At 45.0% G+C, this 13,117-nt stretch overlaps 1 protein-coding gene across 6 annotated transcripts in view; it reads left to right on the forward strand.

Moving 5' to 3' along the window:
* Nucleotides 1-13,117, forward strand: part of TMCC3 (transmembrane and coiled-coil domain family 3) — a 351,112-nt gene that overhangs the window by 24,017 nt on the left and 313,978 nt on the right. Inside the window, exon 1 of one of the 6 annotated variants that reach the window (XM_025882448.2) lies at nucleotides 7,218-7,347. The exons of the other annotated variants lie outside the window; for them this stretch is intronic. Within the exon in view, the coding sequence (XP_025738233.1) occupies nucleotides 7,339-7,347 (9 nt within the window). The 5' untranslated portion in view covers nucleotides 7,218-7,338. Of the gene's footprint in view, nucleotides 1-7,217; nucleotides 7,348-13,117 lie in introns of those variants that run through there. 6 annotated transcript variants of the gene reach the window in all.

Genomic DNA, 13,117 nt, shown 5'->3' on the forward strand with positions numbered 1-13,117 from the left:
ACTTATATGTAAAAGTAAAATATGAGGGAGAGAAAGAATTTTATGATTATATAAGTAATTCAGTTTCAGGTAACTTTTTTTCTACCATGGAAGAAGTGTTTTGCAAGACATTCCTGAGGCTAAGAAAAAAGAATTAGGGAATCCTTAAGACGCTGAAGTTGTGTTTTTCTTGATTTATGTTTCAATTTCATTTAAAACTTTTTAACTTTATTATTTTTTATTTCTGTGTCATTATGTTTCAATTTTAGATGATTGCAGGTAGAAGATGAGGACATGAGCATCTTACTTCCTCCCTCTCTCCTTCTCCCACCTCCCGATTTTAAAAATCTATTATTTTTACTTTGTCAGGATTCATAACATTTACATTTTGTTCCACAGCTAGAATTCCACCAGTTATTGGGGCTTAGTTCTGTATTTAAATAGCTTATCTGCCTATCCATAGCACTTTTACCTCTTATTTTGGTTTCTTTTGTTCCTGGAAAAAAAAATTTTTTTTTAATTTGTCTCCTGGTCCTGACTAGTTAAATTATTTTTTTTCAAGAAGTACTCGTGGAAGTTTTACTCTCTTGAGTTCTTTCATGCTTGAAATATTCCTAGGTCATACTTTTCTCTCTCCAAATTCTGTAGGCATTGCTACCTTGTCTTCTGGAAATTTTATATGTGTCTTCATGGATGATTTGCTTTTTCTGCCCAGATGTTTAAATAATTATTTTCCAGGGTGCCTGGGTGGCTCATTCATCGAGTGTCTGCCTTCGGCTCAGGTCGTGATCCCAGGGTCCAGGGATTGAGCCCCACATCAGGCTCCCTGCTCAGGGGGAAGCCTGCTTCTCCCTCTCCCGCTCCCCCTGCTTCTGTTCCCTCTCTCGCCCTGTCTCTCTCTGTCAAATAAATAAAATCTTTAAAAATAAATAAATAATTATTTTCCTCTGCAAATTAGGAACGTAACTAAGGTATGTCTTGATGTTTGTTCAAAGTTGTTTTTTCCTGGCATACAATAGATATTTTCCTCTGCAGATTTAGTTCGGCCATTTTAGGAAAAACGTTCCTGTACTGTGTTTCTGAATGCATATTTTGTTGCATTTATTGGATTCTCTACACCAATTAGGGACACCAGTTATCTTTATGTTTGATTATCTCTTGGTTCTCTTATTATCTTCCCCCTAATTGCCTTATTCCCTCTGTGTTTTGCCTTTGTATTTGCCATAATTATCTCAAGCCTTTTATCCATGCCATTAATTCAATTTTCAATCATGTCTTTCCCGCTATTTGGCATATCTAATTTAGATATATAATGGTTTTGTTTCAGTACTTGATTCATTTCCTTATTTCTGAAATCTCCTTTTTACTCTCCCGCTGTCCTTTTATCAGCTCAATCCTGAGGTCTTATTTTCTCAGGTTCATATTCTTATTAGGGTCTTGAGAGCGCAAGGCACTCCCTGGGGATCTCCTGTGTCTTGATGTTATGTTTTCTTTCAGACTGGTTTCTTCATAGTTCACTCATTATCTTCCTTCCTGCCCATCCCTCCCTTTTTTGGCTGAACCACATTTACATGATCACTGTATAATTTCTCCCCTCTCACTTTTGTTGAAGAGGGGTAACTCCCCTGTTACGTAGCGCGGCTGCGGTCTCCTTGGTCCTCTCTCCACCGTACCTAGGACAAGTTTGTTGCCCTCTCTTCAAGCTCATCTTTGGTCATTACATTAGGTGTTAGGGAAAGCGGAATCTGTGATCATGCTTTGCTCTGCAATCTTTACTCTAAAATCTTTGGATGATTCGAATGATTTTTCTAAAATGCAGATTTTATCCCCGTCACATCTTGCTTAAATCTCTTCAGTGATTTCTCATAGCCTTGAGGGGAAATGTCTAAACTTGTTAATTTACATACAAGATCCTTCATTGTTTGGCCCGCTTACCTTCCTAGTCAGGTCTTCCATTAGCCTCCACCTCATTTGCTCACTGATCACACAGGAGGCTTTTTGCTGAGCCTGCTTCTGGCCTCAGAACCCTTCTCAACACAGGGCTCCAGGTGGCCTATTGGTCCTCTGCTCGAGTTGAATAACATTCAGCCTTCAAAGCTTAGTTCCAGTGTTCTCTGAGAAGCTTTCCCGGAATACTCTCCCTTCCTAGTCCTCCAAGTACTTCAGATATCCCTTTTTTGTGCTTTGTCTCTCGTAACGTTTATCATACTTGATTGTAATTGCCTTTTAATGTATGGCGTATTGGGTTCTGAAGCTCAACTATCTGGGTTTAGAAATTACCTCTGCCACTTGCTATCCATATGACTTTGGGGGACACTGTACAACCTTTCTGTGCTTGTTTCCTTATGAGAATTAAATAAGTTAATGGCATATAAAGTTGCCATTGAGCACATGCTCAATAAACATTTTTTTGTTTATTTATATTTATTATCTATTTTATTACTGTTGCTCGGACAGCTGTAATGGTCCCATACCACCCAGGACCCCTCCCTGACAATCCAGGACCTGTCCGTGGTGCAAAAATAACGCTCTTCCCCACAGGACGGTCGCTACCATCTGTCATACGTTTAGCTGCATTGCGGGTCGATCTGTGGTTACATCTTTCCAGCGTTAGCTGTGGATGTAGCAAGTGTCTCTCCTTTCCCATTTCCACAACCACCATCCTAGTCCTGGCCCTGGTCACCTCATCAGCTTCATTTTGTGTGACTGAGGTCATCCCCCTAACTGGTCTCCCCACCTCTGGACCATTTGATCCACCATGTTCACATTATCCTCTTCCAAATTCTTCTTTACATCAAGTCATGCCCTACCTACTAACTCACAAGGAATTTTGAAAAAGCAAAAACAACTCAAATGGTAAGATGGTTAAATAATCTATCAGTGATGTGCATATTAAGCCGCCAGTTAGGTAGTTATGAAGGCCATGTTAACATAAAGTAATTATTAAGAAAATATAACATAGAAGACTATTTGTTGTAAGAATATAAAAAATATAGGAAACTGTTGAGGGGATATAGACTATAATTTGGCTTTAACATCATTTATTAAACATGTATTGAGCACCTATTTTGTGATAGGCCCTAGATATGTAAGAATTATTAAGACAATTCCTTCTTTAAAGGAACTCAAGAGTCTAGCAGGAGAGATAGCCATGTGAACAGACATGCATTTGGACAAAGAGCAGAAAAGAATATGGAAATATCGAAACAGTATTAGAGGTAGGAGTGTGGGTGAATTTTGTCTTTCTGGTAGGGAGTGAACCCTGGCACCAAACCTCAGAAGGAAGAGCAGAATCAAATTCCTCTGACGAAGACGATACACAGCTCCAGGTAAGCTCTTCCCACTCTACCCCTGCATCTTCAGGCCACACACGCGGATCAGAGGAGTGCTTGGGGAAGTCCAATAGGCCTTGACAAGGGCAAGGGGAGAAGAAATGGCATAGCAACGTGCGGACCTTCTGCAGCAAAATAAATATTTTGCGTGACTTTAATAATGCGATAAAGAATTGGAAGGGTGGGATGCCTGGGTGGCACAGTCGGTGGAGTGTCCAGCTCTTGGTTTTGGCTCAGGTCGTGGTCTCAGGGCCATGGCTGAACCCTGGATCAGGCTCCACGCTCAGCACGGAGTCTGCTTGAGAATCTCTCTCCCTCTCCATCTGCCCCTCCAGCTCATGTTCTCTCTCTCTCTAAAATAAATACATAAATCTTTATAAACAATTTGGAAGGGAATGCATATAATGATACCCTGTTGAGTATCCCCAGCCCCTCATTAACCGGCCACCAGGCTTGCGTTCCTAGTCATGTGTCCCAGGATTCCCTAGGAGATCTGGTCTTTTTACTGTCATGACCTCCGTGTTGTTGGTCATGCTGCTGTTCCCTATCAAGAATATTCTCCACTCTTCTAATTCAAATCTTGTACATTTTTTAAAGTTAAGGACTCATTTTCTTTGAGAATCCTTTCTCATCGAATTCCATTCTATTCTAACATAAATACTTGAAAGTCAGTTTTACTGGATATAAAATTCCTGGCTCACTGCTTTGAAGACATTCCAGAGAGAGAAGAGTTGGTGATCCATTAGCATGCACCTGTCACTGGTTAATCTCATAGGCTCTAGGAGTCTGACGGATTTGGGTTAGATCTGCAGCACTTATTAGCCATGTAACCTCTGAAATGTGTTTAATCTCAATATATTTTGGTTTCCTAACCTATCACATGGAGATAATAACTATCTGGTAGGGTTCTGTGAAGATGAAACAGACTGATACATGTGAAATGGCTTGTCACAGTGCTTGGGACATAGAATGTGCTCAATACATATAGTTGTGATTGTTACGTTCCCTTGAAATCATCCTCAATCTGTTTCAGGGAAATATGACTTGATTGAACCATTAATTATGTCTCCCCCAGTAAGTATTTAATAGATAACTTCTGAAGGGTTCTAACTTAAGAACATGGCAAAGAAAGACAGTATTTCATTACTAATGCATTTCCAAATGGAGGATGACAGACTGATAAGTTATGTTAATTGGTTAACATTTCTTATCTACAAAAAGTTGACCAAATTTTTCATTGCTTTTTTACTCTTTATGTGAAATTGTAAACGGGTTCATTTTTGCTCAATTGTTATATCCAATGCCCATTTATATTAATAACTAATGAAATAAGTTAGGTTGACCTACTGTACTTCCTGTTGCATTTAAGACAGCGACTTATGAATTCAGCCTAGAGATCAAAAGGGCCGAGTATCACTGTTTGTGACTGGTAGAGATGTTGTTACACAATTGAGTAAAAAGAAAAAAAGGAAAAAAAATGTACTATATTCTCAAATAATAGGTGGTTTTCAAGGAAACAATAATGTCAGAGTTTAGGAGGCTAATCAAGCTGTGACAATAACAACTGGAGACATAACTCTGATCATGAAAACACTTTGAAGATTCTTTAAACATATGAAAAAAAGAAAGACCCTCCTTCCCACCCTCGAAAAAGAAAAATCTGACTCAGTCTAGTATCACTTTGAAATCGGTTCTTCAAGTTAGTTAATGATAGCATTGGAAACGCAGGGATTTCTGTAGATGAGCAGTAGGACTGTGTTCCATTAGCATCTGATATGTTGTCATTTATTTTATACAGCTGAATAATTGTCTTGGTTTCTGAAGGGAGTTTAAAAATTGTTCAGGCTAACTAATGCTTGAAGATGGCCGGAACAATTCCTTAACAGACACTGGCTCCCTCACACCAGGGGTCTTAGTGGAGTTAAATAAGAAATTAACATTAATTGGATTAGTGCATTCACAGAGGGGAGAACGTTAATTAGAAGGAGGAAGAGGTAGTGTTGCGGAAACATAAGCAGTGTAAGGCAAGGGGCTGCAGTAAGGTATTATACAAACCGATAAAGTGACTAACACTGTACCTGCAGGTTAGGATTTCCCACAATACCAAGAACAATATTCTCATGGTAACACTCTAAAACTAGAACTTTACTTCTGGATAGATCCTTCTATCTATTGAATCTAAGTTCTCATTCTACAGGTGAGAAAGCTAAGGCCCAGAGGTAGGAAGCGACTGATTTATTCAGAGTTCATGTTTTTATTTTAACATCTTTCCACTGCTGTACCTTTTCTATGAGGCAGAGTAAAGTATGGGATTAAGTGGGTGGACCTGAGTTCAAATCCTAGCTGTGTTATTAACAAGCTGTGTGATCTCTGGCAAACTACCTACCCTCTCTGAGCCTTAGTATCTCTGAAAAACCATACAATCATAGTACTTACTTCATAGGGCTGTGTGGACTGAAAGCAATACCATAGGTAAAGCCCATGGTGCATAAGTAAGTACACTTACTAAAATTGTTATTTCTCCAAAAGCAAAACATCAAAGGCCAATCTGAAGAGATTTGTTATCAAGAGAAGAAAAAAACCCACTGTATGCAGATCATAAGTTAAAGTAAAAAGGGGGTTAGCAGGCTTCATTAATTTCCTTCTTTTATTCCCCCCACTCCCCAATATATCAGCTACCCCTCCTCTTATCCGTGCTGGTAGGTACCGAAGAGAAATCCGGAGAAAATGTAGATCATAAAGGTACTTAGTCTAACATTGGGTCTCTATAGTACTGCTGACACTATCAATGTTATTAAATTATAACCATATTCCTTTGACAGCGCTGGTAAGTGGTGATCTGCCACAATAATTGGCAGCCAAGCAGTGTAAAAGCCGAAACATTTGCCCTAAGTGTTTGCCCAGCACAAGCCTCTGCATTCCCACGGCTGTCTGCCTGCTTACCTGTCACAGCCCGGTTTGAAAACGCAGGCGTCCTTGTATGCTGTTCAAAGGATCCTTTGGTAAACAAGGGATTTTTCCCCCCTCCACAATGAATTCAGGCTGCCTTGAATTTTGTGCTATTTGATTTACTTTGTTCAGCAGAAGCCAAATCGGGAAAAGTTCAGCTTTCTTCCCGGAACACTCTCACATCAACTCCATCCTACTGTTGTTCTCGAGGATTTGGATCCTGCATTCCCCTGGCTCGGCAGTGTGCAGTGTTTTCATGATTAGGAGGAATATAACCCGCCTGCCTCATCTTTTTCTCAGAGTCATTAGCATTTGGGGATGGGATTTCCCTGTTGTTTGGAGAAGCTGGGGTCGGAGTGGGGAGGCCGTTTGTGAGGAGGAAGCTTTGCACGCAAAACTTTGCCAGGAAGACCTGTGGGTTCTGCAGTAATGCAGATGTCAACCCCTTACCCTGCTGAGTTCCTCTATCTGGATAAACCTAGACCATCTCTGTTCCATGAAGTTGTCTTTCCTCCAGCTCTAGGTTGATCTGCTGTTTCCCATCCTTAACCCTCACCCCATCCCTCCTCCAAAACTGTTTATGAACGTTCAGGTCTTCCAAAAGACAATCAGAATCTAAGGAGCAGGATGGGACACTAGCGGGCCATGCTCCCAACCAACGGGGAGAAGAGATATACTTTTAAGGCGGTGAGAACTCTCACCTCAGTCCACCAATCCCCTCTGGCTCCTCGAACTTGTTTCCCCGCAGGGTCGGCACCAACGTTCCACTCCAACCCAGTCGGGCGGGAACTCCAGGAGGAGAGGAGCGAAGTGGCCCGGGAACGTGAGAAAACCGCGACGCGGGAAGAGGAGCCCGCGGGCTGGGAGGGCCCTTAGCTCAGCACGCCGGGGGCGGGCCCGGGAACCCCGCGGCCGGCGCGCCCCCACCCCGCCCCCGCAGAGGCCGTTGCCCGCTCGCCGGCCGCGGCGCACGCGTGTGTGGGAGGGGGCAGCGCGGCGCTCCCCCGCCGCCTGTGCGCCGCCGCCGGCCCTGTCCACCCAGCGCGCGAGCCCGGGTCGCGGAGCCAGGCCCGGCAGCATGCGGAGGGTGAGTGCGCGTCGCCCGTAGGCGCGAGGGGGCAGGCGGCCGGTGTGCCGGCGAGCGTGAGAGCGCGTCTGTCCCCCCGGGTCCGGGCCGCGGGCGGGGAGGACTGAGGGCGGGGGAGGGGGGCGAGGCGTGGCCTCGCGGGGCCGCGGCGACGGCCTGGGCGAGTTGGGGGGGGGCGCCCCTCGGACGACTGTGGGGGTGGGGCCGGGGGCGCCGTGGGGCGGCATGCGGGGGGGGGTGGTTAGAGGAGCACTCGCTCCGCCCTAAGCTGCCACCGGTGGCGCGGACGCGTCGGGGCTCTTTGCGCCTCCCCGGGGCGGGCTATTCCCACCCAGCACCCCGGCCTCCGGCTTTTAGGGGAGCCCCTTCCGGGCGTTCCCGCCGCTGGCTCGGCTGGTCTGGCCGCTGCGTTGTGCTGCTCAGCGCCGCGCTCCTTTGGGAGCCTCGTAAACTTTGCGGCCGGCCGTCGGTTGGGCTCCCTAGGCGCAGCACCCAGGGAGGGGCGCGCCCCCATTCTAGGCGGGAGGTTGGGCGTGTGTGTGTTTCGGGGAGGTGGGCCTCACCCCTCGTCTAAGCGCCGTTTGGAAGGCTCGAGGGAGCGTGGACTCCTCAGCGAAAGCCGAGGCGCTGCCCGCCGACGCCAACCCGTGGGGGTCCCGAGGCGGACTCCGGGCACTTGCGCCTCGGGGCGCCCTGGGCGGCGGCTGCCCGCTGAACTGCAGGGGCGCCTGCGCTCGTGGCTCTTAGCGGAAAAACCTCCCCTTTACGGGCTGAACGGCAGGGTTTATTCCCCTTCAAAGGACAGCCTGGGAGGGCGCGCAGGCAGGCCCCGCGCAGCTTGTCTAGGGAAGCTAATTTACACGAAAGTGTTGGTGGTTTCTAAATTACCAGTCCCAATATGCCGTTTGGATTTTAACCTGGGGAGTGGGACCCGCTTTAATCAAATGCGGGATCTGGGCACTTACAGGGTCGAGAGAAGTAGAGGAAACAAGTCTAAAGAAGTACCCTTGACATTTTCCCAGACCTCCTAAGGCCAAGGCTAATGACAGTTTGGGCGCCAAGGAAAGGATGTTGGTTTTTTTTCTGAAGAGACAAAGCTGAGAAGAAATGGGAAAAACAGAGTGTAAGACTGTTTCTCGCCAGAGCTTGAGAGTTTCTCTGGGTTGGAGTTAGGGGTTGCCTTGTACGAAGGCATGTATGTGCCCATTTGGTCACCCGAGTGAGTGGCTTTTTCAAAGATTTCTTCTCTCAGCTCCTAGGTTGCTTTAAAGGGACCTCTGGCCTGTCGTTTTGCAGGTGGTTCCAGAATTAAGTCTTATGTATATGTTGGTGGGGGAGGGGAGTAGTGGTATTTGGAGGGCATGTAGAGCAAGTATGAATTGGCCCCAGCTGCCTCTGGAAAGTCTTAGTGAACTGACCTGGAAATTTACCCGGCTTACCTTTTGGAGTCCAGACCTGCTCAGGTGTTTCTGGGGAGGACAGGATTCCAGCCAGGCTGGCCAGCTAGTTTAGCATTTCTGGCATTGATGGGGCAGCAGAAATGGAAGCAGGTGGGATTACTTTTTTGCACTCCCAAATTCAGGGGTCAGGAATGTTCTTTTACCTTAGTGTCACCGGGTTAATTAAGGAAAGCAGCTGGGATGGGATCTGTAGGCCTAAGCAAGGTGTTTTAGAGAAGCACAATTTGATGATGGAGGGCATTGACCAGAGTATTTTAAAATGTGATATGCGGGGCACCTGGGTGACTCAGTGGGTTAAACATCTGCCTTAGGCTCAGGTCATGATTTCAGGGTCCTGGGATCCAGCCCTGCATGGGGCTCCCTGCTGAGCTCCCAGTCTGCTTCTCCCTCTCCTTCTCTCCCCCTTCCCCCCTCCCCCCCACACCCACTGGCTTGTGCGTTCTCTCTCTCTCTCTCAAATAAATAATAAAATTTGATTTGCGTCCTACTCGTTTTAGGATGAAAAAGACGGATGCTTGCTAGAAATACACATTCCTGAGCTGTACTTCAGACCTATTAAATCAGAATAATGAGGACTGGAGCTTGCAGTTTGCATTTTGAGCACCGCGGCCACCACAGGGCAGTTGTATTAAGCACCTACTGTGTGTAGGCAGCATTCTAAGTTCTAGGAGTACAGTGGGGAGATGATGGCCAGGGAGCCTCATACTCCTGTACTCTAGTTGAGAAATTAGACAAGAAAGAAAGTAAACACACAATTAATTTTAGATAGTGGTAAGTGCTATGAGGAACATAAAGCAGGATAATGAAATGGGGAGTAAATCCGGGAGTGAAGCCATTTCAGGGGAATGACATTTCTAGGGAATTGCTATTTGAACTATGAATTACATGACGAAAAGAAGTCAGCTGTGTGAAGGTTTGGGGAAAGAGTGTTCCAGAGTGAGGAACATCAGGGGCAAAGGCTCTGAAGCAGGAACGGACTTGGGCTGCGTAAGAAACAGAAAGAAGATACTGAGGCTGAAGCAGAGGGGAATGTACATGGGGTGGAGGGGTGGAATGAAGTGAGGTTGGGGGCGGGGGGCCAAATTCTGTAGGGACTTGTTGGCCATGGTAAGAAATTTGGATTTCCACCTAAATGCAGAGGGATGTTATTTAGAGAATTTTAAGCAGAGGAATAGAATGATATGATCTAGTTTACTTTTTTGAAGATCTCCTTGGCTATTGTGTGTAGAATGAATTAAGGAATGGGGATGGTCATGGTAAAGAGAGACCACCACCTTTGTGTGCAATGGTAATGGAGAGAGGTGGAGAGACTGGATGGATCTTGGAGGTAGAATCCATTGAACTTGCTGATGTGGAAGGGAGAGGTGGGAATCCTTTAATGTACACTGAAGGTTGCTATTTGGTGTGTGTGTGTGTGTGTGTGTGTGTGTGTGTGTGTGTGTGAGTGTGAGAGAGAGAGAGAGAGAGAGAGAGATGGAGAAAAGGTGGTTGGACCTCAGTTGGAATGCCCCCAATGATAATGAGAATAGCTAACATTTAGTGAACATCTACTCTGCACTTGGTAATGTGGTACATGAGTTCACAAGAGTCCTGTGAAATATTAACTGTCAGTCACTGTTTTACAGATGGGACACTAAGCTCTGAAAGGTTGAGTCTTTTGCTCTAGCCCTTCAGCCAAGTGTTGGCGTTGGGATTTGCACCTAGGTTTGCCTGGCTCCAAAGCCCTGGCTCTTGCCATTACTCTCTGCTGCCTACTGATGGCCCGCTCCTGCCCCAGATCATGTCTGGTTCTAGAGAAGCAGATAATTTAGCAGTCTGACACATGTGTGCAGCAGCATCTCAACCGTTGTTCTTCGGTAACTGCAGAGGGAGGCAGACACACTATTAGAATAGAAAGTAGTTACTTTCATTTGATGCTGCTGAATGAAAGAAAAGGTGTGTAGAGAATAGTACAAAGTCGGGGCACAGGGGATGCCCAATACTTGGGTTTCTCTGAGGAGAGGCAGGAAGAGGGCTTTACCCTCTGCCCAGTGCTTTGGACCTCCTGTCATGACCACCGGAGGAGCCCTGTGTTGGGTTCTTCTTTGACCTGTCCTCATAGCTGGCTAAGGTTTCCTTCTTTCCTCCACATCCAAAATGAGCTCTTTCCTGTGCAGAGCCAGGAATTTCAGAGGATTGGCTACTTTAAAAAATTATTTGTATTAGAGTTAGAAATCATTGGTGGAAAAATTATTATAATGGTAGCTACTACTGATTGACTGCTTTCTCTGTGCCAGGCTTTTATCGTTCACGTTCATAACAGCCTTTTTAGTTAAAATTAATAGGTGATACATTCATACAGTATAAAAATTCAAAATATCTAACAATATTTACAGTAAAAATTGTTCCTCATATTCTGTTGCCCAGCCAGTTGGTTCTGTTTAACCAGAAGTAATTGATGTTAAACCCACTGTGTCCTTCCAGAGATAATCTGTGCATATTACAAGCAGTTACATATTCATACTTTTTCCCTTTTTTTATACACAAATGTGAATGTAAATGTAACATATAAGTGCGCTTTGCTTTTTTTTTCCCTTGTACATAAGATCAGTATTTGTTGATCTGTCTATTCGGTTCTTTTTATGGCTGCATATGGGATACCTTTATATGGATGTACTAGGATTGTTCTAGTCTTTTGCTATTATCTGCAGTGCTGTGGGGAATAATCTTATACCCATGTGATCTTATACGTGTGTGAGTATATCTGTGTGATAAATTTCTGAGTCACCTGATGTGAAAAAAACATCTTTACTTTTTTTTGTTTGGTGAAGCAGCATAATGTAAAGAATATATAGAGGAGAAATATATATGTATTTGGAATATATATTTAGGTATATGTAAAATCTCCAGGTAATAGCATGGACTTGGAGCCAGATTACATGGGGTTGAATCTTAACTCCGCTGTTCGCAAGCTGTGCAAGTCAGCTTCTCTTTGCCTCGGTTGCCCGATTTGTAAAATAGGAATAATAATAATAGCTACCTAATAGGATTGCTATGAGGATTGTCTTAGTTTGTGTTGCATAACAAATCACCCCAAAACTTACCTGCTTAAAACAATCTGTTTTCCTTAGCTCATGAGTCTGTAGGTTGCCTAGGTGGCTCCTCTTGTCTGGGCCAGTCTGATGGAGCTCTGCTGGGTTCTTTCATGCTTCTGTGGTCTCGTGGTGGGTCAGCTGGTAGCTGGAGGATCTAGGCTGGCCTCACCCACATGTCTGGTAGTTGGCAGATGAGTTGGCTTGCAGGGACCTCATGGAATGGCATGTGATCTCTCATGCTGCAGTCAGCTCAGGTTTCTTTATGTGGTAGTGTCAGGGTTTCAGAGAGCAACGAGAGAGGGCAAATCCCAGAGCACAAGCATTTTTCAGATATCTGCTTGTGTCCATTTGCTGTTGTCCCACCAACCAAAGTAAGTGTCATAGCCAAGCTCAGAGTCTGTGTGGGAGAGGACTCTCCAAAGACAAGAATACAGTGAAGGGAATTGTTGCTACTATTTTTGCAAACAGTCTACCACAAACGTTGAATAAGTTAGTGTATTTTTAAAAAGATTTTATTTGAGAGAGAGAGTGTGCGCATGGGGTGGGGGTGCGGGGAGGGGCAGAGAGAGAGAGAGAGGGAGAAGCCCGAATAGGGAGCCTGAGAACAGGGAGCCCTGAGGCGGGGATCTGGATCCCAGGACCCTGAGATCATGACCTGAGCCAAAGGCAGACGCTTAACGACTGAGCCACCCAGGCGCCCCAAATAAATTAGAATTTTTAAAGTGACTAGTATTGTGCCTGGCACATTGTAAGTTAGTTAAATTGAAAAGAGAGAGAGATTGCCTAGTTACCCTCAGTTTACACCTCCATGTGTGAGGGTGCCTGTTTCTGTTTCTTTTTAACACTGCATCAGAGTTATTTGTGGAGAGGCGGGTGTTATCCATGGAGAGGCTGATGTTCTTGTTCCCTTTTGGCAAATGAAAAAAGTGATGCTCAGGGATGTTGTTTTTCTGATGTGACAGGTCAAGGAAGAATTTGGATCCTGTGTCTGACTCCAGAGCACCTCACCTTGTCTTGCCATTCTAGACAGCTGTATGATTTCTGTGTCCCTAGTGCTGCCATCCACAGCCCCCCTGCCCACTCTTGGGGTTCATGTCCCATATTCCCATTTCCCATTTGGATTTAGGTTGAGAAGGATTTGTCAGTCTGTTTAAGTGTTTAACAGTGATTTTGATTTGAACGCAGCATACTGAATTCAAAGTAAAGTGTCCGCAAAGATAGTGGGCTCTGTTATGT

This window comes from Callorhinus ursinus, unplaced genomic scaffold (genome assembly GCF_003265705.2).
Source record: "Callorhinus ursinus isolate GAN/ISIS: 27379988/994484 unplaced genomic scaffold, GSC_fseal_2.0 scaffold14, whole genome shotgun sequence".
In the NCBI taxonomy this organism is placed as follows: Eukaryota; Metazoa; Chordata; class Mammalia; order Carnivora; family Otariidae; genus Callorhinus; species Callorhinus ursinus.